Source organism: Aspergillus viridinutans, assembly GCF_018404265.1.
Source record: "Aspergillus viridinutans IFM 47045 DNA, scaffold_2, whole genome shotgun sequence".
Lineage (NCBI taxonomy): Eukaryota > Fungi > Ascomycota > Eurotiomycetes > Eurotiales > Aspergillaceae > Aspergillus > Aspergillus viridinutans.
This window is the reverse complement of record NW_025091218.1, coordinates 1476849-1503501: the sequence shown is the minus strand read 5'-3', so window position 1 is coordinate 1503501 and position 26653 is coordinate 1476849. Positions and strand designations below refer to the sequence as shown.

General features: G+C 52.7%; 13 protein-coding genes across 13 annotated transcripts; 6 read left to right on the top strand and 7 right to left on the bottom strand.

The window, feature by feature from the left end:
• Positions 1 to 816: 816 nt before the first annotated feature.
• On the bottom strand, positions 817 to 1623 carry Aspvir_004096 (uncharacterized protein; the record flags this gene model as incomplete). Its single annotated transcript, XM_043267332.1, has 1 exon — positions 817 to 1623. The coding sequence occupies one exon, from the start codon at positions 1621 to 1623 to the stop codon at positions 817 to 819; it is 807 nt and encodes a 268-aa protein (XP_043123267.1).
• A 739-nt stretch (positions 1624 to 2362) lies between these two features.
• Aspvir_004095 (uncharacterized protein) lies at positions 2363 to 3204 on the bottom strand (the record flags this gene model as incomplete). Its single annotated transcript, XM_043267331.1, has 3 exons — positions 2363 to 2805; positions 2854 to 2999; positions 3092 to 3204. 3 exons carry the CDS (start codon positions 3202 to 3204, stop codon positions 2363 to 2365), a joined length of 702 nt encoding a protein of 233 aa, XP_043123266.1.
• A 1785-nt stretch (positions 3205 to 4989) lies between these two features.
• Aspvir_004094 (uncharacterized protein) lies at positions 4990 to 6551 on the top strand (the record flags this gene model as incomplete). The annotated part of the gene is made up of 5 exons (XM_043267330.1): positions 4990 to 5212; positions 5270 to 5481; positions 5535 to 5692; positions 5764 to 6145; positions 6216 to 6551. The coding sequence occupies 5 exons, from the start codon at positions 4990 to 4992 to the stop codon at positions 6549 to 6551; spliced, it is 1311 nt and encodes a 436-aa protein (XP_043123265.1).
• Positions 6552 to 7866: 1315 nt separating this feature from the next.
• Aspvir_004093 (non-ribosomal peptide synthetase) lies at positions 7867 to 11688 on the top strand (the record flags this gene model as incomplete). Its single annotated transcript, XM_043267329.1, has 1 exon — positions 7867 to 11688. The coding sequence occupies one exon, from the start codon at positions 7867 to 7869 to the stop codon at positions 11686 to 11688; it is 3822 nt and encodes a 1273-aa protein (XP_043123264.1).
• An 823-nt stretch (positions 11689 to 12511) lies between these two features.
• Positions 12512 to 13278, top strand: Aspvir_004092 (putative bZIP transcription factor; the record flags this gene model as incomplete). The annotated part of the gene is made up of 2 exons (XM_043267328.1): positions 12512 to 12781; positions 12832 to 13278. 2 exons carry the CDS (start codon positions 12512 to 12514, stop codon positions 13276 to 13278), a joined length of 717 nt encoding a protein of 238 aa, XP_043123263.1.
• Positions 13279 to 13661: 383 nt separating this feature from the next.
• Aspvir_004091 (uncharacterized protein) lies at positions 13662 to 15558 on the top strand (the record flags this gene model as incomplete). Its single annotated transcript, XM_043267327.1, has 3 exons — positions 13662 to 14172; positions 14218 to 14704; positions 14766 to 15558. 3 exons carry the CDS (start codon positions 13662 to 13664, stop codon positions 15556 to 15558), a joined length of 1791 nt encoding a protein of 596 aa, XP_043123262.1.
• A 1054-nt stretch (positions 15559 to 16612) lies between these two features.
• Positions 16613 to 17583, bottom strand: Aspvir_004090 (NmrA-like family protein; the record flags this gene model as incomplete). Its single annotated transcript, XM_043267326.1, has 2 exons — positions 16613 to 17278; positions 17332 to 17583. 2 exons carry the CDS (start codon positions 17581 to 17583, stop codon positions 16613 to 16615), a joined length of 918 nt encoding a protein of 305 aa, XP_043123261.1.
• A 194-nt stretch (positions 17584 to 17777) lies between these two features.
• Positions 17778 to 19080, bottom strand: Aspvir_004089 (polysaccharide lyase family 1 protein; the record flags this gene model as incomplete). The annotated part of the gene is made up of 4 exons (XM_043267325.1): positions 17778 to 18383; positions 18436 to 18516; positions 18561 to 18900; positions 18947 to 19080. The coding sequence occupies 4 exons, from the start codon at positions 19078 to 19080 to the stop codon at positions 17778 to 17780; spliced, it is 1161 nt and encodes a 386-aa protein (XP_043123260.1).
• Positions 19081 to 20027: 947 nt separating this feature from the next.
• On the top strand, positions 20028 to 21338 carry Aspvir_004088 (putative salicylate hydroxylase; the record flags this gene model as incomplete). The annotated part of the gene is made up of 4 exons (XM_043267324.1): positions 20028 to 20173; positions 20216 to 20743; positions 20794 to 20875; positions 20922 to 21338. 4 exons carry the CDS (start codon positions 20028 to 20030, stop codon positions 21336 to 21338), a joined length of 1173 nt encoding a protein of 390 aa, XP_043123259.1.
• Positions 21339 to 21344: 6 nt separating this feature from the next.
• Aspvir_004087 (uncharacterized protein) lies at positions 21345 to 22227 on the bottom strand (the record flags this gene model as incomplete). Its single annotated transcript, XM_043267323.1, has 2 exons — positions 21345 to 21663; positions 21713 to 22227. 2 exons carry the CDS (start codon positions 22225 to 22227, stop codon positions 21345 to 21347), a joined length of 834 nt encoding a protein of 277 aa, XP_043123258.1.
• A 154-nt stretch (positions 22228 to 22381) lies between these two features.
• On the bottom strand, positions 22382 to 23476 carry Aspvir_004086 (fungal specific transcription factor domain-containing protein; the record flags this gene model as incomplete). Its single annotated transcript, XM_043267322.1, has 1 exon — positions 22382 to 23476. One exon carries the CDS (start codon positions 23474 to 23476, stop codon positions 22382 to 22384), a length of 1095 nt encoding a protein of 364 aa, XP_043123257.1.
• An 822-nt stretch (positions 23477 to 24298) lies between these two features.
• On the top strand, positions 24299 to 25038 carry Aspvir_004085 (cytochrome b561 domain-containing protein; the record flags this gene model as incomplete). The annotated part of the gene is made up of 3 exons (XM_043267321.1): positions 24299 to 24344; positions 24394 to 24644; positions 24691 to 25038. 3 exons carry the CDS (start codon positions 24299 to 24301, stop codon positions 25036 to 25038), a joined length of 645 nt encoding a protein of 214 aa, XP_043123256.1.
• Positions 25039 to 25283: 245 nt separating this feature from the next.
• On the bottom strand, positions 25284 to 26498 carry Aspvir_004084 (uncharacterized protein; the record flags this gene model as incomplete). The annotated part of the gene is made up of 1 exon (XM_043267320.1): positions 25284 to 26498. One exon carries the CDS (start codon positions 26496 to 26498, stop codon positions 25284 to 25286), a length of 1215 nt encoding a protein of 404 aa, XP_043123255.1.
• Between the last annotated feature and the right edge of the window lie 155 nt (positions 26499 to 26653).

The following is a 26653-nucleotide window of genomic DNA, read 5'->3' as shown; positions in this document are numbered from 1 at the left end:
TTTGTATGTAGTTCTCAATGGGAATGTGTACCGGGTGTTTTGTACCGACTTAGAAGTCGCGTACAGTCACGTGGTTGTGCTTAGGCCTGGGCTACAAACATGGCGCCTCAGAGCAGATTTTCAGAGCAGGCTCCATAAATGTATGGATGCTCTTATGTTACTTGTCATCCATCGCCAAGGCGCTTTTGGATGCATGGAGGATACGGCAGAGGTTAGGCGCCAAAAGAAGGTCGAGTTAATAACATGATTGAAGCCCTACTTTATATAACTCCTCACCTCTTCTAAACTAAGTACATTAAGAATAATTCCTCACATACTATCCACATGACTCTGGTATTGTTTATTTGCTAGTTCCATCTTCATGCACATGCTTGCTCTTGATACGGTTTTCATTTTCATCCAAAAATAAAGAAATCACATCCTGCGGATCACTGGGGTCTTTATGGGATATCATACATCTAACCACTTAGCCAAAAAGGCGTCCGGACAACCATCTCTAGCTAGTAGGGATGATAGCAGTAGGGTCAACACAGCAGGGACACAACAGGATATATGTGCCTTGGCACCCCTTGACAAGGAAGCGTGAGTAAGTTAACATAATTCCAACCAGTTGACTTACTTGATTTTAAGTTTCTTGAATTTCGAGTCCTTTGCAAGCCGTTAGTATTACGTTCTGCCTTCCAGCATGGGGTGTCATGTCTTACAGCAGACTCTTCTTGCTTCGCAACCTTGTCGATGCTTGCCATCCACTGGACCCGTTGGAACCCACGATGGTAAGTCCTGCACGAGCGTACTGGTTTCACATCATATGCTCAGCTAAAGATTCAGGGGCGCGAGAGGCTCATTGCCTGTATGCCCCTTTCTTCTCAGAAGCGCTGCTCGGTCTTCCAGAAATGCTCGGTACGGCTCTTTCGCGACTGTTCTCTCCTCGTCCTCCCACACTTCATATCCTGTCTGCTCCCAAACTTCCAGTTGCCGGGTGAAATTGGCACTTGGCTTGACTTTTTGTTTGGCTTGAACAAATGGAAGAACATCCTCTCGCTTAAGGCCGTACTTGCGCATGAGATATGCAATGATGATAGTTGGGGAACGTGATATTCCCAAATCACAGTGAACCAAGACGGCGTCTGAATGTGCCTCGCGCGGCTTCTCACTCGGTTCGTGCTCATTTTCAACCGGTAAAGTAGATGATGACTGTAATACTGGAGAAGCGATCTGGTCGATAAAGTCACAGATATCGCTCATATGTGCCAGAAGGTCCTGGGTTGACGAATCGGCGCATTGGACCCATTTGTGACGATATTCTGGAATCCCGGCTTCTCTAGTAATGCTATTCCACCACACCCAGCGAGCATCGGTAAGGGAGACTATGGCGTTGATATGATTCTCTTGCAGCATATCTCGCTTGTACGAGGCCTCGACGTTACCAAGGAAGAGGCCAGGCACAATCTCCCTCATCCGGGCTGCGAAAGCCATTTCCCACCTCTTGTTCCTTTCCTGCGTCTTATCGGCTGTTTCCTTTCTGTCGTTTTCATTTTCCCCTTTGTCGTCCGATTTCCCTCGCTCCAAGTGCTCATTGGCATCATTACTTATGCCGGTAGGCGATTCGAGTAATGCAGCCATTGAGTGTTATAAGCAGGATGAAATTTGCGGCTTCTTTGAATTTAGTATCCGGCAGGTGAGAAGGGGAAGCTGAGAATCACAAGCGGGGTCAGCAAATGTTGACCAGACCTCGTCACATGAGTTGTCATATATCGCCATTTTCGAAAGATCTCGATCAGCTTTTCTAAGATCGTTTGTATTGTTTCCATAACTCCAATCCCTAGCCAGAACGAAGCTCACTCCCGAATATGTCTTCCAGTCTGTCTCTCCAGTTCTCTCATGTCATCACATCGCCTATATGTGCTAATCTCGGAATTTTAGAGCATTGCTTGAGGTGGCTTAGCAATCAACCCACCTGCGACGCTGCAGGCACTCGTGTAGTGTATACACACACACTATATACTCATTCCACTCTCATACAGGTAGAGTGAGACCTGGTCTAAATCCATGCATGCTTGCTGTGTGTAGAATGTAAATCTTCGCTGATGAATACTAATACATTTTCCAGCAATCATGCGAAAGAAACAGAAATCAAGAATTGCTTCAGGCGATTTCATCGACGCGCCGCCTCATCCAAAAGAGTCTCTGTATGACCCCAAACCAGTTCTGGTATCCCATGTTCCCGATACTGCGCCAGAACTTCTGTACTCGGTCTAACCTCGCCCTTCCAGTTCAGCAGATAAGCACCACTCCCAATTTCCCCATTGGTGCCTTTAGCCACATCCCCAGCTTCAAGCGGAACTCCTTGGGACGCCATGCCCTATTTAGCCGGGTAGTGAGCCGAGCTTAGATGGAATAGATGTCGCTCGCCGCTCTCGATGAGCTTCACGGAAAAGGGCCACATGAATGGCCACATTACGTAGTTGTAGAACGTTGAAACCGGTGCAGGGAAGCTGTTGGTGTAGATGTTGGTGCCGACAAGACCCGGGTAGACGTGAATGAAACTAACAGCAGGGTAGGTGCTGGCGAGGTGTTCCATGCTCAGAGAGGTCATGGTAATGGAGTGCTTGTAGGCGTTGAGCAAGGAGAAGTTGTGTTTAAGGTCCAGGTCGGACGTGTTGATGGAGGACTCGAAGCCACCGCCGTAGACACTGACGACACAGGTTGGTCCGGATGATTCAAGAAGAGGGAGGAGATTCTGGATAAAGCGCATGCGGGAATGGTAGCGGAGAGCAAAAAGATAGTCTATACCTTCAACAGTTTCTAGATCATTTATCAGCTGAAGGCTCCCCCAAAACAATTGGGACATACCATTGCGCCCTCCCAGAGATATACCCTCGGGTGTCATAAAAAGAAAGTTCAGCTGCTTTTCCTGCTGGAGGATCTGCCGGCACGCGGCATCGACATTGCACACTAGCGATACGTCCGCCTCAATAAAGTGGAAGCGACCCTTGGGACTCGGTTACCGCAGTTCGGATAGAAATAGACCGGCGCGAGCCTTGTTGCGACCGATGATATAGGCCGTAGGCTGTCGGCGTGACGAGCCAACTAGCGCAAGGTGCTCTGGCCAATGCCACTGGTGCCGCCAACAAAGAGGGCGATAATGTTGGGGAGGGCTCGGATTCCAGCGTTGGATGCTTGTACAGTCTTTAGGGATACCATTTTTCAGATGACACAAAATAGAGGAGGACGATCAGGGTGTTTCTTCCTCAAATACCTCTCTATCTACACCCCCGGAAAGCCACCTCGGTGATCCCCCGCCGAAGCATCAATAAAAGCGGGCGCTCTCGATCCCTCGATCCTCCGACAGGAAATCAGAGAATTGATTGAGAGCAGCTATTCGTGCATCACTTAATCAGATCCGAGCTGACGATATGCTATAGTATAAAACTGCGACCAGCGTAACGGTCGATCTTCTTGTCTTCCCCGGCGTCGATGCGCTTATAGATTACTACATGCCATGATATCTCACAAAATGTGATCTACGGCCTGCAAGGAGCACTATTTGCTGGATCGAATGGTTTCAACTTTGAAGTACGCGACTTCCTGGTCAATGCTCATGGATGCCACCGCCGAGGCCGAATCAAAGACCGCTACCAGGGCGTCGAGGACCCATATATCGGGCTCACATTGACAAAAACGATCTTGATGACTTTCTTTCTATACTCAGCCACTGAGCTAAATAAGCCAACGATAGTGCTTTTGCCCGCTCTTCACACGCTCCCTTCATCGTCGACATCGTCTGGCAGCCTCATGCGCAATCTGGGCGGAGCTGTGCAAGAAAACCGCATCGCAAAAGGAACACCGCAGCTTCGCCGATTCGCCCCTTCGCTCTCGCTGATGTCGTATTAAGTTACTTCGATTTAAAAATAATCGGCCGTTGCAACAGGATTCCCAGCAGCGTAATGTTCCCAGCTTCTCACACCCAGGATCTCGATACTGGAGAGAATTGTCTGGTTGAGTGCCGAATGTAGAAGGCTCAGGTCGGTCGCTTATTTGCGGGGTTTGATTTGGATTACTGCTTGAGAAAATGGAATCAGTGCCATTGTGATGATCGCAAGAGAATGTCTTACCTGGCAGACTGCAGCTCTTACAAGTCTTGTCGAAGAGGCCGAAGTTCCGAGATCAATTCTGCTTTCGACAATGTTGTAGTAGTTCTGTTCCGGTCCGAAGTCATTGGCCTCATCCCGTTGCTCCTGGAGGGAAAGTTAGGTTTATCTTGAAAAAGACTCCAGGCTTCCCTGTAAAATGGTGTTAGTTGTTCGTTTCTCATTGTGAGTCATGGTTATGCAGTACCGATATGTGGCCATGCTGGTGATAGGGATAATATGGCAATAGACAAGAGGGACACCATAAGAAAGTACAGAGGAGGGAGTGAGTACGGAGTAGTCTAATTGTTTATGGAGTCAACATGCTGAATTTGGGTGGCTAGTGTCAGACTACTATTTAGATCGTTTTTTTATTATTACTGCTATCTTTGCACTTTGCAGAGCTACCTCAGTAACCAACTAACTATGGCCTTTCCTTAGTCTGTCGGGCTGTTGTATCACTGTGAATATCTTAAGATGAGTCTGGCGCGTATGCTATGAGTACAAGGAGTAGAGTATTAAGGAATCGACTAATTTGTCAGGCAAGCTCTTTCCAATGCAGTTGACCTTCTGAAATCATGGCAGATCCTCTATTGCTTCCAGACTCCAGAGTAATAGCACTCGCCGTGGTTGCCTTTTACTTCTCGGTTGCTCCACGGCCCCTTCCTGACGCGTCTTTCCGGATATCAATGTCCTCCGTTCCTCAGAAAAACAGACAGTTTTTATCTTGCTACATCCAGCATCTATCATGGTGACTGACAGCCGACATATTATATCCTGCATTCGTCGTGGTGTATGGTAGCTGTCACTTCGTTGACAGATTTTTCATCTTAAGGATTTCCTTAAAATACCATTACCGATGCATTCTATACTCTTCTCATTCTCCCTGCTCGCGGTGGCTGCTGGCACCCTTGCAGCGCCATCCACGGCAAATGCTCGTCAGCCCTTAGTCTCGGAGGAGTGTTTGGCCCGCTTGAATGGGCAATTACCGTTCTATGTTCCTCCGAATTTTCACTTCTCCGGTACTGTTCGTCGATACTATGTCGCAGCTGAAGTTGTGACTTGGGATTATGCTCCAACAGGTATAGGGTCTGATGCACATCCTTCCATAGACACTAACCGAGAATATGAACGTGTAGGCTGGGACAACTGGCTCGGTGTACCCTTCAACGAGTCCTTCCGTGCGCAGACCTATGGATACATCGCCTCGAACACGAGCATCGGAACTAGATACGACAAGGCGCTATATAGGGGATATACCGATGAGACGTTCGAGACGGAATCTGACCAGCCTGACTGGCTTGGGTTTCAGGGACCGATAATCCGCGCCGAAGTCGGTGATATGATCGAGGTTGTTATTCACAAATCAAAGACATTTTCTCGGAGTATACTAAGATTTAACAGGTCCTGTTCGTCAACAAGATGCAAGAATTCTTCTCGAGCATGCATTCGATGGGGCTGTACTATACCAAATCGTCCGAAGGTAGCGTATACTACAATGGGACGAGTAGCGTTGAGGTAGGGGACGCAGTTCCACCGGGAGGATGCTTCGTCTATAAATGGTGCCTTTGCCCCAGTTTCTTGGAGATACCTGACACGGATGAAGATCTGATGCCTAACAATATCCCTATAGGCTCGTTCCAGACAACTCCGCTCCGAACCACGGCCTCCAGAGCCGAATATGGACCTACCATCCGTACGTCAGCATGTATCAAGACCAGGATGCTGGTTCCTATGGGCCTGTGATCGTTTACAATCGGGGACAAATGGAGACGGTGATGCGGCAGAATCGTGAATTTGTCCTTCTCTACACGGACAACCAGGAGTGGAATTCATTCCTTGCACTGCACAACGTCCGCAGGTACCTGCCTGGCATGGCGTCGCAGGTCGCGAACTTGTCATTCCAGTATCCAAATGTGACCGATGGCCGTGGGAATTTCAGCATTTGGTATCCGCAGTTTATCAATACTCCAAAGACTAACGTGACGCCTGAAATGGCGCCAAATTTCTTCCCTGTAAGTCATTCCTTCCCGTTCTTCGGACATGTCCTGCGAATTCAATGACTGATACATGCCTTATCCGCAGCTGAACGGCTATATCTACGCCAACAGCCCGCCCTTCGAAATGTGCCTGAACGACAATGTAATCTGGTACCTTTACGACATGGGCTTTGACACCCATGTCTTCCATATGCATGGCGATAACATCTTCGATCCCGTCTCGAACACCACATCTGCCACCGTCACCCTGAACCCTGGACAAATGAGAACAGTATTGATGACTGCATTCAACCCTGGATGGTGGCAGTTGATTTGCCACTTTACTACACACCTGAGTAAAGGAATGGAGGCGAACTATATTGTGTATGGTGGGCCCTATGGGGAATGTCCGCTTGAGCCATTGGAAAGCCCCGACGAGTAGGAAGCCAAGGACCAGCATACAAAGAGGCTACAAGTGTTCGGCGTGTTAGCCCCCGGTCAAGGTTATCCTCATTCTGACTATTTTTATTCCTAACTACTACTTCTTTTCAATTGAGACTGCACATTGGTAATCTCAGCCGTTCTCATCCAAAGTCCATCGATCGCTCGTACCTGTACTTGTACTTTCGCTTGGTACTTATCTGTGCTGGAGCGCAATCTTAGGTTGCTCCAGGCAATCTAGTGCCCGAGACTAGTAGTATTCTGTATTTCCCGGTGGAGAAGAGTGGTATACTGCTAGCTGCGACTCAAGATACGGCTCTACTAGGAAGGTATATAATTCCGACAACCATGACCATGATGCCTGGATAGAATTCTCATCTAGTTTCCATTTCTGGCAGTAAGAAGAGACTGAGCTATATCCACAAAAATAGAACCTAGTATTTCACACTGAGTCCAAGCAGACCTCGACAGTATCATAGTATGCTCCTCTGAGCTCTGGCAGCGTTGGCCATTTGCTGTTGTGCCTGAGGCTTTGGTCTTTCTACCCCACTCTGACCTGGCGGAATGGGCCAATGATATCCGGGTAGTAGTGGGGTAGATCACCTGACTGGTAGTCCTTGCATGTGATGCCTGAATAATCTGTCAACAGAAATCCTTATCGGGTCGTTGTTGATGCGCCTCCAGGGGTATCCATGCTCATATGAGTCATGACCAGGCAGATTCCTGACTCCAATCATCCCGATCTCCGACGGTCGCACGAGCAGTTGCCGTTTCTGTCTCTTCTCCTCTGTACTCGGTACCTATGATATGATATCATGATAGAACGGGATAAGCACTACCTTAGATAAGATGTGGCAGATGTCTCCAGCTTCCCCGCTGATTGGGTCTATTCTCAGGCATTCCACTTCGATCCGGCTCTAATTGGTTCTCTCCCATAGTAGCTTCCTGAGGCCGGCTTCCCGGATTCATGGCCTGCTAGTAACTTGCGTGCTTGCTTCTTCCTCAACAAAAGAAATTTGTTCTCTTTGCCTCATTCTTCGTTCCCATCCCCAACCGGACTGGTAAGTTTCTTCTATCCCACGTCCCTCCACACCTCATCGGATCATCATCTCACATTGTCCACTAACAACTTCCAGATTTCTCTTTGCTTTTTACTCTCTGCCGCCGACACCGCGGTGTCAATTCACTCCTTCTCGTTTCTTCTCCACATTACCGCCTCTCCCTCCGTCCCACAAATACCCGCCAACTCCTCGAATTCGAGATCCTCAAAGTGTCAGGACAACGGTCTCGGACTCAATTAAAAGCTGATACACTCAATGTCTATTCTCGATACCACAAAAGACCTCTCGGCCCTGTTCACCAAGCAGGTTTATGCGACTCCCGATGCCCCCGCACTAGAAGATGACTCCACCACATACACCTATGCCGAACTAGACAAGGAAGTGGATGCTCTGGCTCAGCGCCTGCGAAGCTATGGAGTCGGACGAGATAGTCTGGTTGGCGTGCTTCTCCCTCGGAGCGCCCATTATGTGATCGCCTGCCTGGCCGCTCTCCGTGCAGGAGGTGCATTCCTTGTTCTCGAGCTGGCTTACCCTCCTGATCTCCTGGCAGACGTCCTTGAAGACGCGAAGCCAGTGGTTGTGGTGACTCACCGTGCCGAGGCAAAAAAAGTCAAAGCCGATGTGCCACTGATCGCTCTCGACGAGCCCACAACAGATGCCAATGGACACACCAAGGAACCGTCGACTTCTCTGCCAGCTGAGGATGATCTGGATCGACTGGCCTTTGTCTCGTATTCCTCGGGCACTACGGGCAAACCCAAGGGAATTGCCAATCCACATCGAGCGCCTGTGCTTTCGTATAATCTCCGATTCGGCGTGCAGGATCTGCAGCCTGGCGATCGGGTGGCCTGCAATGTGTTCTTCATCTGGGAGATTCTGCGCCCATTGTTGCGTGGTGCCACTGTCGTGGCGGTTCCGGACGACGTGAGCTACGATCCCGCAGCGCTGGTTGATCTCCTGGCAGCCAATCGCATCACCGAGACTCTCATGACGCCAACGTTGCTGGCCACCGTGCTCGCGCGTCACCCCCATCTCGGTGCTCGGTTGCCAAATCTACGCACGCTGTGGTTGAACGGCGAGGTGGTCACGACTGACCTCGCTAAACGGGCCATCAAGGCCCTCCCATCCACCCGGCTGCTGAATTGCTACAGCGCATGTGAAACACATGAGATTGCCTGCGGCGATATTCGGGAAATGCTCGACGACAACACCCCATATTGTCCGGTGGGACCCCCTCTGGATCCGAAGCACACCTATATTCTGGGTGAAGATGGCAAGACGGTTCCCGACGGCGAGAGCGGAGAACTCTTTGTAGGAGGGCCCCTTCTTGCCCGGGGATACCTCAATCTCCCCGATACTACCGCCAAAGCCTTCACCGCCGATCCGTTCGACTCCACACCCGGTGCGAGCATGTACCGCACCGGCGACCGCGCTCGCATTCTGCCTTCCGGGCTGCTGGAAATCACCGGTCGCGTGGGTGCGATGATCAAGCTCCGTGGCTATTCGGTGGTTCCTGGTAAGGTTGAAAACGAGATCGTCAATCACTTGGCAGTCAGCCATTGTGCCGTGATCGCGCACGGCGAAGGATTGGATCGCCAGCTGGTGGCGTACATTGTCCGAGACCAGGACAGCACCGATCGTCCGGTCGTCGAGATCAACCCGTCCGGTCACAGCCCGGAGGCAAGGCAAACTTTGGCGCCGTACCTGGCTCATTACATGATCCCCGCCCTGTGGGTGGAAATGGACGAACTGCCGACCCACGAGGTGTCTGGCAAGGTTGACCTGAAACGACTGCCCCCTCCGCCCTCTCCCACCCCAGTGAATGGCAATGGGGCCAAGGAGAAGGATCCCATTGGTATTGACCAAGTAGCAGCCATCTGGGCTACGACACTGCGAACTCCCAAGGCGTTGCTGAAGCCAACCGACAATTTCTTCGACCTMGGCGGTCACTCACTTTCCCTGGCCGAACTCGCGTCGAAATTCTCGCGAGAGTTCGGTTTCCGCGTTCCCATTACGCGTTTGGCCGAGAACTCTACGCTGGCTGGTCACCTGGAAACCGTGCGTGCCATCCGAGACGGTCACACCGCTGCCGTGCAGGCCGATCTGCCGGCTGTGCTGCGTGCAGACGCAACGTTGGATGAGGACATCCGACCTTCTCCTGATGTGAAGATCCGATCCGTGACGGATGCACAAACGGTGCTGTTGACTGGTGTGACTGGATTCCTGGGTGCTTTCCTCCTCCACGATTTGCTTGAAAGCACATCCGCGCACATAATCTGCTTGGTTCGTTTTAACGAACCCGCCAACGATGATCAGCCTGGTGGTGTGGCTCGTATCCGTCGTAATCTGCTCGATCTGGGTCTTTGGCGCGACTCGATCATGGAACGCGTCGAGATCCTACCTGGTAACCTGTCCCGGTCGCGCTTTGGTCTGTCTCCTGAGGCGTTTGATGAGCTCGCCGCTCGAGTGGCTGTCATCATCCATGCCGCTGCTACCGTCAACCTGGTGTACCCCTACGCAGCTCTACGTGGTCCCAATGTGGGAGGAACCAGAGAGATTCTGCGTCTGGCCAGCAAGGGCGGCGCAACAGTACAGTATGTTTCCACCAACGGAGTTTTGCCGCCGTCTGGCGAAAAGGGATGGCCTGAGGACGCCATGCTACCCGTTGAAGACGTCCCGACCAAGCTGCTGGACGGATACGGACAGACCAAGTGGGTGGCCGAGCAGCTGGTCCTGGAGGCCGGTCGCCGCGGACTGCCCGTTAAGATTCACCGTGCGGGCACGATCAGCGGTCATAGCATCACGGGAGCAGCCAATGCCTGGGATCTGTTGTCGGCATTGATCGTCGAATCGATCAAGCTCGGCTACGCGCCCGACGTCGACGGCTGGAGGGCCGAAATGACTCCGGTGGACTTTGTCAGCAAGGCGATTGTCCACCTGGCCACGCAGACGCGGGCCGATCAGACAATTTTCCACCTGGGTGACCCGGATCCGGTAGACACAAGACAGGTGTTTGACGCCCTGTCGGAGTTGGGATACCCGACCAAGCGACTGGGATGGGACGAGTGGGTGGCGCTTTGGACCGAGAAACAAGGATCGGTCAAGGGAGGCGACGGCGCCTTTACGGTTGACATTCTGCGAAGTGGTATGCCCACGGTGGAATTCCTGAGGGGAATCGTCGTGCTCGACAACGCGGCCACCAGGCCGTTCCGAGCTGTGGTAGAACGGCCCAAGGTGGATCGCGCTCTGTTGGAGACCTACACTCGCCACTGGTTCGCTCGTGGATGGCTTCCCAAGGCGCCTGCCCGGTCGAGCAAGCCTATTGCCGCTATTCGTGGGCCTTTGAACGGCCGTGTGGCCGTCATCACCGGCGCGTCATCCGGTATCGGTGCCGCCGTGGCAACCGCCCTCGTGCGCGAAGGGTGCCATGTTGCACTGGCGGCTCGCCGCATGGACGCGCTCGAGTCTCTCCAGCGGCGGCTGTCCGGCCAAGGCAGCAAGATCCTCATCCAGCGCACCGACGTCACCGACCGTGCGCAGGTGGAAGCACTGGTGCAGGCCGCCAGCGAGCAGCTGGGTCCGGTCGATATCCTGGTCTCCTGCGCCGGTGTCATGTATTACACGATGATGGCTAACGTCAAGACGGATGAATGGGAGCGCACGGTGGACGTGAACTGCAAGGGTCTCCTGCACTGCCTCTCATCCACGGTGCCCGGCATGCTGACCCGCGGCAGCGGCCACATCGTCGCCATCTCGTCCGACGCCGGACGCAAAGTCTTCCCCGGCCTGGGCGTATACTCGGCCAGCAAGTTCTTCGTGGAGGCGACGCTGCAGTCGCTACGGCTGGAGACGGCGGGAATGGGGCTGCGCGTGACAGCCATCCAGCCAGGGAACACGGCCACCGATCTGCTTGGGATGTCGACGGACGCGGAGGCGATCAAAAAGTACGGCGAGCCGTCGGGGGCGAAGATTCTGGACCCGGAGGATGTGGCCAAGTCGATTGTGTATGCGCTGCGACAGCCGGCGCATGTGGCGGTGAATGAGGTCCTGATTGAACCAAGAGATGAACCTATCTAGACATATCGGTTTAGAGCCACTATACTAGCTTTATAGACTAATTGATTCTGTTTAACCATGCTGACAAGTAAATAGCATTGTTGAGGATGGCATCTGTCTCTAACGAGAGGTTAGAGTCTGGGTATACAGTATCTATAGAATAGGTAAGCATGACAATGGGCGCATTGGGCTATAATTAGAACAGCACATGGCAGGTCCTTCCATGTGCCTGGGCCCACGAGGGTGAAGGTTCGCATCTGATGTCGGCAACAGGGGAGTTGATTGATGGAAATGATAGATCAGATAACGAAACAGCCAATGCAGGCTAGAAATGCATCTCCCAGAATAATCTGTCAGAGCATGGGGCTGGAAAGCGAGGCCGGTGAAACACGGACAAAAACGGGCAGAGGAACAAACATCCCCTACTCCTAGTCCCAACAGGCTAGATCGCTGGGCGCCCATCGCACCAATTACATAGACAATAGACACTGCCAGGTCGGGTATAGATGCTCTGCCAAGACGGTAGTGTCTGTCAGTGTCTGAAGCGATGTGAATGGCTGTGGATGTTCAAGCTCAAGGGTAGGGCCCTGGGTTCTGGCCGTCGTGAGGAACTTCCAGAGACCATTTTCCCGATTCGGCTCGAGCTAGGACTCTCTCGACTTATCTCTGAAGCGCCCGCAGACTGCATGGTCTGGAGGCAATTAAAATAGTATGGCCTATTCACTTGATTCACCCTATGTCATGACCGCGCAGTGGTGCCATTGCCACGAGTTTATATATGACTTCGTCCTCTTCCTCGAGGCAATTGAATTGACATCCGCGACTTCTACAAGAGGAAATGAACATGTACACAAATCCCATCACCCTCCGTCCGCAGCACGACATGCCCTACGATCTGCGCCCCCGATCCCTACAATGGGATGAAGTCATGGACAGCGACTCCAACGGCGCCCTGTCGCCAAGCATGAGCAGCGAACTGCGCTTTCCAGCAGTTCATATGACCCCGCCGCAGGAGCTGTTTCTGCTCTCGTCACAGGCAACGGACTACCTCGGCTCGAACCAGGATTCGCCGGGCGAGCTGGGCGGCTATCCTGACGTGAATGCTACCTCTAATGTACCTCCCCTCTACCATCCACAGGGTGATATGAGAAGCTAACGAGCCAGCCCAACCGCCGACAATCGCAGAACCGCGAAGCGCAGCGCCGATTCCGCGAGCGGCGGGGACAGGAGCGCATCCAACTACGGAAGAAGATGGAGGAGCTGCGGGCGGAAAACGACGCGCTGAGTCGGCTGCTCGCCGAGACGAAGAATGCGAACCTCAAGCTTGAGGTGGACAATAAGCGGTTAACGAAAGAGCTGGAGACGTTGCGCCGACGGTGGCAGGATGTGCTACGGTTGATGGCGGATATGGTGCAGCAGGAGACGGGGGAGGGGGGCTCGCCGACGAGTTGTTCCAGTGGGACGTCTTCGTCCTCATCGCGGAAGGAGGTGCAGGGTCTTAGGAGTTCGATTATGATGCAGATGCTGGTGCTGTTGTTTGATGAAAAGGGTGAAGAGGGGCCGCCTCGCACGATGATGGCTAGATTGGGGGCTTTGTCTGGGGATCTGTGATTATGATTGATTGGCAACTGTTGCATGAATGGAGTTTTGCTTTTCCTCACAAATTATGACTTGATTCATCTGAGTCTAGTTCTAGTCTACGGAGTATGGTATGTGGGATACTGTCGACATCAGGCCCTGTACTATGGATATACCAGTCCTGATTTGGAAGTGTGTTTCACTCTCCTCATTGGACTACTTCTAGCTACTCCATAAGCCATCAAATCCATGCACCCAATTGCCATCGAGACCAACAACGCTAGTCACGTAACCACGTGCAGGAAAATACTCCCAGTCCCACGTCAGCTTGCTGCTCTGATGGTCAGAAGGATCCGATCGACAGAGGACCCCTTCTTAGTCAGAGATTGACCGTGGTCTTGCGTGGATTGCTCGCCATGACCCCACGAGGCGGCAAACCGCAGCAGATCCTCTTTGTGGACGGCCCCTCGCTGGGCCGAGGAGGTGACGCTAAATCCCGCAGCACACGGTCAGCTCTGATCCGCCACCGGATCTCAGAGAAACGCAGTACATACCGGCAGGAGGAGGAGGCCAAGAGAGAGCAATTGATTGCTCAACGTCCGACGCGGGACAGGCACTTAGAGGCTCAAGGCTGTACGTGCCCTGGAACGGTCAGGGACCAGGACCTGGCCCAGGGATCCTCCGAGCCTCAGACTACAGGGACCAGAACTAGCGTAATAGTACCTCAAAGTCAAACTCAGACCCGAAACTCAAATAGCGATGGGACTCTCTTCCGCATCTGCGCGACATGTGGAGGGGTGTGTGTGTCCAACCAGACGCAAGGCAGCACCTCGGGCCTGTCTCTGAGGCTTGTCTCTGGCAGGGTAGACCCCTTTTCTCCGGTGGATGCCAATGTTGGGCCAAGCGTAGACGATATCCTTCACCATGGTTGGTCTACTTCTGCACGATCCTGAGATAGACTAACATGACTAGCGTTCATGAATCTCTGGCCCAACTTCCGCCGCGCCGATTACGCCGGGAGATGCTACCAATCGCGGCTGGCCCCAAACTGGGAAAGCAATATCTTGATCTATACCACCCTGTGGGCCGCCTCGTGCCATCGAGACGTCCTGCGCATCAGCTACGGCTTTAATCCGGTGCTGGACACTCGGGATCAGCTGTACTACAAGGGCCGGCTTCTGCGGCTGCTGCGCGAGCATGTGGTTGACTATACCAACGAAGAATGGCGAGACGGAGTCATCCTGGCCATCTTGCATCTGGCCGTCAACGAGACCACAAGACGAGACCTCAGCCGCGATCCAAGCCCGTTCACGCCCCCGTTTGTGGACATGCAGTCGCTGTCGTTCTATGGCAGTCGGGACTATCACTCCATGCATTGGAATGTCATTTGTCATCTGTTGCGCCAGCTGGGTGGGATCCAGTCGATCAAGCTGTTCGCTCTGGGCTGGTTGATCACAATGTAGGTGCCGTCTACACCCAGCAACTCCAATAGACTGCGGAAATCTGCTAATCTCATCCAGCGCGGATCTAATGAAGGCGGCCCACGCTCTGACCAAACCACTTTTCCCTCGGGTCGATGTGGAAGGCAACGAGATCAACCTGCCGTCTCCTCTGAGTGCCTTTCCCCTCCCGGACGACCCAGCCACGATGGGGAAACTCGGGTTCAGGGAATTGCTCTCCTCCTGCCCACCGGTGCAAGGGCCCATCGTGGACGTCTTCCTGCACCTCAGCGAATACTCCACCCTGGTCCAATGGTACTACAATCGCCACCTCGATCCGTCGGACTGCGACCGTTTCGCCGACGTCCGCAACCAAGTCCACCACGCCATCTTCAGCCTGCCCGACGAGCATGACCCCGTCGAATCCGTTCTCGATATGTGCCACGTATCACCAGATGACTTCTCCGTCTCCCATGGGCTGTACCTGACCTGCCGACTGGCAGCGAACCTGTACGCCACGCACGTTACCTTTCCCCTCCCGCGCTCGGCCCTGATCCGAGCCATGATCCTCCCGCTGCTCGCCAGCAAACTCGACCAAATGACGCAGGTCCTGTGCAGTCCGTTGCTTCTCTGGTGCGCTACCGTGGCGGCCATCGCGGCGGAAGGGATGCCAGAACACCCTCGGCTAGCTGAACATGTTGGAACCCTCTGTCGGGGGTTGAATGTCACGTCGTATCCACATTTGGTCGGGATTTTAGAAACATTCGCGTGGGTGGACGTCGCATGCTCGGAGGGATGTCGTCGACTGTGGGAGAGACTGGCAGTGCAGTTTTCGGGGGGGATGTCTGGAGTTATACTGGGCCCTTTACAGTAGTAAATAGTAATGCCCTAACGATGTAACGAGCTGAGTAATGATTACTTAATGCTTTGGCATAGACACCGGACCGGCATTCGAATCGTCACTTAGCGTCGTGTTATTCCTATTCGGGAATTGACTTGTAGGAAGGCTATTGGATGTGGTATTTGACACCCACAGTCCAACTGGATGTCTCGATAATGTCGATGGGAAATATCTGCAATTCCGGCGAAAGCAGAGATCTCCGAAATGAGACACATCCCTAGCAGCAAATAGCCCAGACATACCCCACAATACCAGATGCAGCTGCTTATTCTTAGGCATTGTTTATATCGAGGGAGTGTCAGATCAGGTCTACCAGCGAGTTGCTGACAATAGCCATAGACTCGAGCCTGGTCAAAGAGAAGACATTACACTCAAACTGTGCAGTTGACAATAAGACTCGTTTTCCTCAATACAAAAGATTCCTATCATGTAAACCAGAAGAAGAACGTTATTATCTCATGATCGAGAGCACCCCCGTTGAGATATGTAAAGTAAAAAGACAATCACTTCTTCGCCCCCTGCTCAGCCCTCAATTCCACCTTGACAGAGTACGGGCAGCGATATGCCACTGTACGGGCCAGCCATCCGGTAAACTCGCCAATGGCACCTAGGGAGAATGCGACCCCGAGCCAGATGTTTGATGCCGAAAGGATTGCCATACATGGCCGACTGTCACTCCCGCGAAGAGGATCATGAAGACGATTCTGGCTACGAGGGAGGGACGGTAGCCGAAGGGAGTGGAATGTTGGGGTTGTATGGGAGACAGTCCGCTGTTTTCATGGTTTCGTTATTGTAATAAAATGATGGATTCGATGGTATGCACGATTGTCTTTAATTTATCAAGGCGAGGTACGGGGCTGGATTCGAGGGAAGCCAAGTGTACATAAATAGAGCAACACCCTGTAGTTAGTACGTCTTTTAAGGCGTCAGCCTAATGGTGAGGGATGTTGGGAACAGCGAGTATGGCATTCAAGACGCACAACCAACTAACGGTTAACAGTTAACAGACTATAGAGTAACTAGGTAACTAGGAACTACGCTTAACAAACTGACTATCTTCCTCCAACCACTTTACGAAATCCTTCAAACCCGGATGCATCTCCCTCAACTTTGCAATATCAGCCCGGTAGCCATGCGCATAGAGCCACTCAAACATGACCCTCATCTCCCTAACCATCCACATCACAACGTAGCAAACCACCCGGAACGTCGTCGGCGCCTCCCGCCCCGTCCTCCGCCGCATCGTCTCCTGCATATGCTCATACGTAAGCACATCCCCCGCCAACGACAGGCACCGATTCCGGTACTCAGCCGGGTTGAGAAACGCCTGCGCAGCAAAATACCCGATGTCGCTGACGGCGATACACTGCAGCGGCTTCCCCTGCAGGTACGTGTCCCACGCCGTCAGGACAAACCGCCCCATAAAGTCCGGGGCGATGTTGTCGAAGAAGAACACCGGCCTCAGCACCGTCCAGGACATGTTTGCGTCCCGCGTCCGCTCGAACAGATGCTGCTCGATGCGGTGCTTGCTGATGAAGTGCGGGATGTTGGTCGCGTTGTCGGTGGATGCGTCCCCGCCGCGGTCGACGGAGGAGTACACGAAGTGCTGGACCTGTTGGGCTAGGGCCTCGTCGATTAGTGCCTTGCCTTGGCGTTCTTCCTTTTCGACGGTTTGGCCTTGGCCCATGGGTATCTGCTGGTGTAAGCTGATATTCTCTCAGAGAGTTGGGATGACTCGGTGAGTACCTGCACGCTGAAGACGCCCCAGACTGGCTCGGACGATACTTGGTGGGCATTTTTGAAGATTCCCGCTGGGTCGTCGAGGTCGCCCTGTACGAGTTTGATCTTGGGGGATTTGTCGCCTAGTTTTTTGGCGGAGCTGGATTGTGGATTGCGGGTGACTGCCAGGATCTCGATGTCGGCGTCTTCGGCTAGGAGGGCGTTGATGACGGCGCCACCCTGTTTGCCTGTTGCGCCGGTGACCAGGATAGACTTCATTTTGCTATGTCAATATTCGACTGGTTGAATTGATGGACCGGTTGTTTATTGATAATAGCCACATATTTAAGGTGGTTATCACCGAGTTGTCATTCTGATGTAAGACCCCCCGCCGATGATGAATCAGCCAGCGCTAAAGTCTATACATACCTCTCTAGTATACACGAAAGAATAAAATATACACAAGAATAGAATTACACCTTGCCAACACCAGCGCTGGCAACAACCTTAGCAGGCACATCCGCCACAGCACAATGGCCCACCAAGCTGCTCTTGTACGTAGCCGCCTTGCTCTTGACATCCGCATCCGTACGGTCCTGCCACGCACCACACCCAGCCAAGCGATTCCACTCGCAGATATATCCGAGCTGATCGAAACAGGCGCCGGCCGCATCCACCGTGGCGGTGGTGTACAGCTTGCCGCCCGAATTCAGGCTGGTGTCGGTCAGCGGCGTGTTGACGTTCTCAAAGTAGTTGCCCTCGAGCAGCACCCAGGTGTTGACGCCGACGTCAAAGGCATGCCCGCCCACATTCTGGAAGTAGTTGTTCACCCCGTGGAAGAAGATCTGCGACTTGGTGTAGTCGGTTCCCATGTGCGGGGCGCGGCCGGAGACATCGTGCAGCCAGTTGCCTTCAAAGGTGTAGTAGTCCTGCTCGCCGAGCAGAAGAAGCGTCCAGTAGTGCTTGCCGTTGCAGCTGGCGGACCAGGAGGTGCGGCCGTCAAATTCGTTGTTGGAGATGGTGACGTGGCCGGCTTTGCCCCAGCCGCTGACGATGAATTGGCGGCCGATCAGGGAGATCTTCCAGGTTCCTTGTCAGCAGTGATTCTTTACAAGGGGTCCTAAGACATACCTTGTTGTGGTCGATCCAGACCATGTCCGCGTTGTTGAGGGTGATGGCATCGCCGCCCCAGATGTATTGGGGGTTGAGATTCTGCTTGATCAGCTTCGTTCGTGGATGGGGTCAGGGATACATACGGTGATGTGAATATTCTGGATAATCACGTTCTTGTTCCCATTGCACACACGCAGTCCCTTGCCCTTGATGACACCCTGGCTGCCGACACCCACGATACTCTTGTTCGAGCCCACGTCCATGGGCGTCAGCGCGGCATTGTCGTACGTGCACGACACCCAGCTTCCCCCGTCACAGTGATCCTGAATCCAGGCCTGGCCATTGGAGGTGCCGCCGTTGCAGACAGTCGTGGATGGCATGCTACAGCAGTTGCCCGAGGTGGTGCCCTCGGTGCCGGTGAAGTCCCAGGTCCGGTCGATGAGGATGACACGGGGCGTGTCGTCGGTGATCCATTGCACTAGTCTATAACAGTTAGCTATGATCGATCCAGTGTCAGAAGGAGGCATACTCGTCCAGACTGGAAGGGGCTGCCGGGGTCGCCGAACCACCCCCTGTAGTACCGGCAGCGAAGCCAGAGGGAGAGCCCGTAACCTGAGCATAGGCCTGGAGAGCCAGGAAAAGAGAAAGAATCGCTGTCTTCATTCTGTATAGCTCTTGCCGCCTGGTGCAACTGTCAACGGATATATGATCCACTGATATAGAACGGGCGGCCGTCTTTATATGCAGAAATTTCCCCTTATTACAATGGACCCTCCAGAAGCGCTTTATTGAAGGGAAACGCGCTGGGATAGGGCGACTCTTCCCAGTTCGCGATCGGCCTGTTTCAGAGCGCTCGGAAGGATTAGTCTAGCGGAAATTCTCAGGGGCAGGCCAAGAGTCCCAAGACTAAGACACGCCATCTGAGACAATGGAGCGCACATCCATGGTTGAACGGCGGCTTTTACAGGCTTGGATCCATCAGACTGGTAACTGGGTCAGGGACTCAGGGTCATCTGGACAGTAATCTATCTGATACTGCGGCTATATTTGTCGTCTCCACTTGGTCAATAACAGCCGAATAGCACAATGGACATGTCCACAAGTGTTATGGCCAATATATATTTGTCTCGGATCAATATGTGAGAGATAAGCATGTTTTCAATGAACATATACCCTGCATGAGTTCTGCACTGATATTGATTGATCTCAATTGTTGAAGTTGAGGTTTGCGAAGTCAAGATATCAAAGGTTCAAAGTAGTTATATGCAATGCCCCCGCACGTTGTTCACCGCTCGTCGTTCTTTGTTCTTTGTTCTCTGCATCTTCTCACCCGCATCCACAATGTCCAGAGTTCATCTCAGCATAGCAAGAGGGGGTAAGAAGTACATAAAAGTAAGTCAATGAAAGTCATCATAGTCGGCGCGGGAATCGGTGGACTGGCTTGTGCCATTGCTTGTCGCCGGAAGAACCTCAACGTGCTTATCCTGGAACAATCAGCCGAAATCCTGCCGGTAAGGATCAGCATCCCAATCTACAATACTACTGCTAGGCAGAGGGTGACTCGATAGATTGGCGCTGGGATCCAAATCCCTCCAAATGGAGCCCGGATCATGCAGGAACTCGGTCTCTTGCCTCAGATCGAAGAAAAGGGCATGAAAGTCGAGTTCACGGACCTGCGACGGTACAAGGATGGGAGGATCATCACCTCGATGCCCTGTGGGGAGTCTCTGGTGAAGGAGTATGGAGCGCCATGGATGTATGTATCCCTGTTATCCTAGTGCCTTGCTAACGGGTGTAGCGTCATCCATCGGGCGGACTACCACCAGATTCTTCTCGACAAGGCTAGAGACCTCGGAGTGGAGATTCGTCTAGGCGCGCTTGTGGAGAAGATCCTCGTTGAGGAGACTGCGGTCATTGTGGGTAACGAGACCATAACTGGCGACGTGATCATTGGTGCTGATGGTTCGTTTCTCTCCATCCTCGACTCCACGTCCCAAGCTCATAAGACAGGCCTCTGGTCCAAGGTTCGCGAAGTCGTCCTCGATGAACCCCATACGCCAGAAGAAACAGGGGACCTAGCCTACCGCGCTACCTTTTCGAGAGCGAAGCTCTTAGCCCTGAATGATCCAGAGGTAAAGACACTCTGCGAGAAACAAGGCGTGACTGCCTGGCTGGGTCCTAATAAACATGCCGTCTTCTACCCCGTTCGCGGCGGACAAGAGTATAATCTCGTGCTGCTCCAGCCCGATGATCTGCCGCTGGGAGTGCGTACGACGCAGGGGGATGTGGATGAAATGCGGTATGGGTACAGAGAGTGGGATCCGACGTTCGTCTCTCTTTCCTCTGGCTCTAGCGTCAAGTACTGAATTGGATTAGGCTGGGGAAGATGATCTCCTGTATACCGACTGTCCTGAAGTGGAAGCTTTGTCATCTTCCTGAGTTGCCGTTGTGGACTAAGGTCTGTTTCACCGGCACATAATCGGCGACATTCTAATATCTTCCAGGGCTCTGTTACACTGCTTGGAGATGCGTGTCATCCGACTCTGCCATATCTGGCGCAAGGGGCCGCCATGGCCGTGGAAGATGGCGCAATGCTGGGAATGTTACTATACCACATAGCATCCTCCCAAGACTACAAGTCAAAAATCCCACAAGCATTGAAACTCTACGAAGACATTCGAAAGTCCCGGACTGCCCGGAACGTCCAAGGCGCCATCCGCAACCGAGGCGCATTTCACCTCGCCGATGGAATCTTACAACGACTGCGCGACTTGGTTTTGAGGTGGTCAGGCCTGACCCGAGACACAGACTGGATTGGACTGGTGTCTTCGCGACAACGAGCTGTTTTGGGATTTGATGTTCTGCAAGAGGTAGAGCAAAGGATGCCAGAGCTGTCCGCCTGGCGACATGACTTACAATGATAATCACTACTTCCTCACACCCATAAACCAGTAAATATGCAGAAAAGGCCACATCATCATGCGATTGCCCGACGTAAACTCCCATCCCGAAACATCCAGATTCGGCTGCCGAAGGAGATTACTCAACTCCTCCGGGGTCCTACACCGCAACGTAGACACGAACCCATCAAACGAACAGACCACCGAGAACAGCGGCACCACATACGTGAAGAACAGATGCAAAGGCGAATACCTGTACCGCTGCAGCGTACGCAAAAAAGGATACAGCACCATAACCGGGATATTCAGCAGCGAGGAGAAGTTGCGCTGTGCGAACTCGAAAATACTGCCAAGTCAGCATCACCAAGATCCCTCCACCTTGAAAGAGAACCCACATAAACGAATCCGCCGACTCAACCGCATTCCTCAACACACCCCTTGCGATCGCATCGTCGAAATGATGAAAACACAAGTTAAACACTCGACACTCCTTCCCCTCGGCCGCAACCCGCCCGCAACACGTCGCATCCCTGGCCTCCGGAATAAACGACACATGCTCCTGCTTCTTGGCAATGGCGGCCCAGGCATCGATCCTCGGGTGCAGATCTGTTAGAACAAACCGCGCAGGCCGCTTCCCCTGTTCCTGGAGCCGAGAGTTCAAGACGCGCTCCATGGTCGATGTGGGCCCTCCTGCCCCGGCGCAGCAATCTACAAAAGTGTAAGATGATGCATCGGGTAGGTTTTCGGTGACGAGCTCGGCCGCTGTGCCTGCCGGGGAGGTCCGGCTGAAGGGGGGAATGTGTAGGTTCCAGACGCTGGTGAGGTAGGACTGGATGTAGGCGATGACCCAGTCGGGGCACCAAGGTTGGTCGCCTATCTCAAAGAGGTGGAAACGGGGAGAGAGGAGCATTGTGAGTTGTTGATGTTGATGGATAGATAGGTAGGGTCGTAGGAATGGAGGTGAGAGAGGGTGGATGGATGATGAATGTTTTGAAAGAGTGATGCTGATTGGTCGGACGGGTCCACATTCATCCTTGCTTATTCCACCCTGAATGAATCGATTATTATTGACAAGATGGACTTGACTTGTCACTTTCCCGAGCAGGCTCATCTGCTAGAGGAACAGTCAACAAGGAAGCCGTAGCAAGCGCAGCCTCTTGCCGCATTCCCCTCCACCTTTCCTGCGACTTGCTCAACAAACTATCCAGCAATTTCCCCTGTCTGGTTCTCCTCGTGTCTTCCGGCCATCTCCCAAACGCAGTATGTGCTACTTCCCAAGCTCGCACACTGAGCGAATCCCCCATTGACCGCGACGAAAGTTCAGCCGCCACGAACAACAGAGGCTGGAACTGAAGGTATCCCTTGAGCAACCAGCTCCACGCTTTCGCCTGGGGATCTTCATGAACCCGTCGGGGGATATCGATGATACTGACCGCCGTGGAGAAGAGTTTGGCTCGCGTGCTCCGAGAGGAAATCATGGCACCAAGCGTAGAGGAACACGCCGCGCTATGAACCTCAAACCACATCTCAGCGACAAGAACACTGGAGACATGTTTCGCCAACCAATGGATGGGCTGCTTGCCGTCGCAGGAAGCCAGATATCGTGACTTTATACGGTCATGGCAGCGCTGGATGAGCTGTTCTTTCTCGTAGAGGGACTGCGCAGTGGCGAGTGAGGAGCGCGTTCTCGCAATATCAAGTCGGATGAGAAGGAAGCTCGCTTCTGTCCATTTTGTATTTTGCGTGGTTGGTGATGTATGCCCTAAATCTAATTCTATGTCGGTGATGTTGCACGGAAGGGAAACAGTATTCTGCGTCGTGTCCAAGGCGCTTTTGCCCTGGTCCTCGACGGCCCGTTTGTCCATGTACCATAGCTGCCAATAAAGACGGTGACGAATTTCCTCGGACACGGGGCAATCGCTGCCAGTTGAGTCCGTGGTTAGAAGGCGCTGCGCGATGCCCGTGAGCGGCCAGACTAGCTTCGCCTCGTCGGTGAAGCTGCTCAGCGAGAGAAAGAGAACAAACGCTTGAAGGACGGCTAGATCATTCGTCACGAGAAAGTTGGCTCGCATTAGCGCGTGTTCTGTTGCGGCGCGATAGGTTTTCACTGCGGCGACTTTGTCCATTCTGAGGAGGGCGCTGATGTTTTCCGCAGACATACTCAATACCGATGCAAAGTATACAGCGAATAGCAAGGCTTCCTCGCTTTGGACAAGGGACGTACAGTTGGAAGCTGCTTTTTCCACTGCTGTATTTGCCAAAGGCGTATGCAGAACCTTGACCAGGGGATCGACGTACTCGATGTACCTTCGCCAACAGACCTGCACTTGAGTCGAGCAGGGATGCAACGGAGCTACTTCGACAGAGTGGCAGCCGAACGGAATCAACGATGGCGTAGACAAACTGGTATCATGTCTCCCACGTCCTTGTTTCGGAGACTCCGCTCTCTTCTTCGGTCGAGGACACGTCCGCTTTGGGCACGGATACACACATTCCATTGACCACAAATCGCAGTTTTTACATGGCGATCTCTTGTCGCATTTTACCTTTCGAGTTCGACATCCGATACATGCCTTCGGTTTGACGGGCGCTGGGAGTGGTGGTGTTGGGCCAGCCGGCTGTAGATGTCGTTGTCTGGTCATTTTGATAAAAGATGGAGCTGCAATCTCGGATTTCTCGGTCATTTACTTGGACTGCCTCCCGCTTTTAAGGGCCTCGTATTGATGACTGGTGTTGTTTGCTTGGTGTGGCTGTGTCCTGCAGCTCGCATTTCTCGGTCTTTGTACATTGTTGGCCGATGATTGGTTGGATATTTGCTTCGAACATAGGCACTTTGTCCAACAATACAGTCTGTTCATCAACAATAGTATAGTACACATAAGGCAGACGAGCACAAGAAATGCTATAAATTTTGATACTCGCTCTTCTTCATCATGCATGGCAAGTAGATCATCCTTGCTTTTCTCTCAAGATCAACAAAGATGGATAATAAAATAACTCGTACGACATATCTGTACTCAATCCTAGGTATGTACTGCGTTTCCTTGATCAACATCCTACTAATTACTACGAGCAGCGATATTCGCCAGACCAGCTTCAGCCACCATCCTATATCAAGATCTTTACCTCGTACCTTCCTACGCCAAAGCACACGGAATCCTGATGAGCGTGGCTTTCGTCCTCATCTTCCCTCTCGGCGCTACAGTACTTCGCCTCTCCAAGTCCAAACACGCAGTTTGGCTTCATGCCGGCATCCAACTCACAGGATGGGCTCTTATGCTCGGCGGCCTGGCCACTGGCCTTCGTGTGGGGAAGATACTAGACAGAGTAAGTCGTCATCTCTACCAATGTGTTCAGCTGAATAACTTTATAGCTGCACAACAACGCCCACACGGTTTTCGGAACAGTCATCGTTGTGCTCATGCTCATCCAGCCGTTCCTGGGTGCCATCCACCACTGGAGGTATATCCGGAAGAAGACGCCGTCGGCTCTAGTCCCAGTGCATGTTTGGCTGGGCAGGATTCTGATCATCCTTGGCATGGTCAATGGTGGGTTAGGGCTTCGGCTTGCGGATAATACTCATGGGGGGAAGATTGTGTATGCGGTTGTTGCTGGGGTGTGTGGCGCGATGTACTTGGCTTGGGTTGTCTATCGTCTCAAGTGGACGGGGAACAGGAGCAAGGAGGTTGAGAATGTAGAACTGCAGGGGACGGTGGATTAGATGGGCGTCAAATTAGTAGTTACAATGATTCACTATGTTGGTAACCTTCATGTTTTGGAATCAGTTTCGGGTTGTCGACTATACAGCGGAGATGACTGGAGTTGTCGTCGAGACTTTCTGTAATTCTGTATAGCAAATGTATGAATGCAAAGCGTCAGACAGTGAAGACAGAAGGAGCAAAACGAAGCAAATCAAACAAAAGCAATAAAAGCAAAGCAACCAGATCAAAACAAGAACTAGCAAGGTCACTTCCTCGACATGGCAATATTCAACCCCTTCAACACAGCAGCAGCACACCCCGAACCAGAAGCCAAACTCGCACCACGAAGACCTAACACCGTACCAGTCGACTTGCCCACCTCTACCTTCCCTTTCTCTCTCCCCTTCTCGTCTTCATCAACATCTTCAATCACAATACGCGGAAAACTCACAAGACCAGGCGACCGCAGTCCCAACTCATCCTCGTCCGGAAGAATACCAGGAAACCCCTCAAACACAGGCGACTGCAGCTCCGTCCTCGCATCGAGGTAATTTCCCCTGGACGAAGGCCGAAGAGTCCGAGGCGACTTTTCAGGCGGTTGGCCGGGAAAGCCCACGTACAGAGGCAGCGGGTCGGGACGGGGACGGGTACGCGGTGAACAAGGGAGATCAGGGCTTCGAGGTGTAGATCGGTAGGTCGAGAAAGTGAACCTTTCCAACTTGCGCATGAGGGACCCGGCGGTATCTTCTGTGTCGTCAGCCACCGAGTCTGAGTCCGAGTCGGACAGCCACAGGCTGTAGAAGTCGTCCTCGTCCGAGTCTTCCTCCTCGTTGGCTGCGCTAGTAAGTCGTTCTGCCTGGGTGGTGAGGATGTCAGTACCGATCACCACGTAGTCTTCGGAGATGGAGTCATTACGTTTCTTGGCAGGACTGGGACCGCAATCCTCTTTGTCCTCGTCTGCAGCGTGGTGGTCATGGGCGTTCAGCGGGACGTCAACAAAATCATGCCATAGCTCGGGGGAACTGAGGGTCGACGTATTGGCAATGGTGCTGGGCTGGACGGTGCTGTCATTGTCATTGCTGCTGTCGGACTTGTGGTCGCCATCGAGGTCAAGATTGACAAAGGCGTCGTTGAAATCGCGCTTTCGGGACTCGGTAAACTGCCACTGCATCTTGGTCGTGATGATGGGGTCCGAGTTATCAAGCCCTTCAATTTGAATGTAGTCTGGGATGCTGCGAACGGCTCCTTCAGTGCCTTGGGCCAAGCGCTGCCAGTCTATTTCGCACTGCAGACAGTAGGCCTCTATCTTAGTGGAGCACAAGTCGTGTTCGACCTTGACGTTGGTACATGTCAGATCGGGCGAATTCAAGCCTGGTTGGGATAATCCGCGCAGCAGATTGATGACATCGACGCAGCTATGGAAATCGAAGCTGGAGATGTGGCCGCAGCCGGTATAGTGGTGGAAGATATATCGACACATTGCGAAAAGCGATGGTGATGAAGATGGAATGTCGATGGCATGGTTCGATTCGATGTGTTTATATACACGCAGGTGAGACATGCATCGAAGACATCATCACCGCAAGAAAGCAAAGCACTTTTAATGGGCTATTGTCGCGATCAGACTCTGACCTT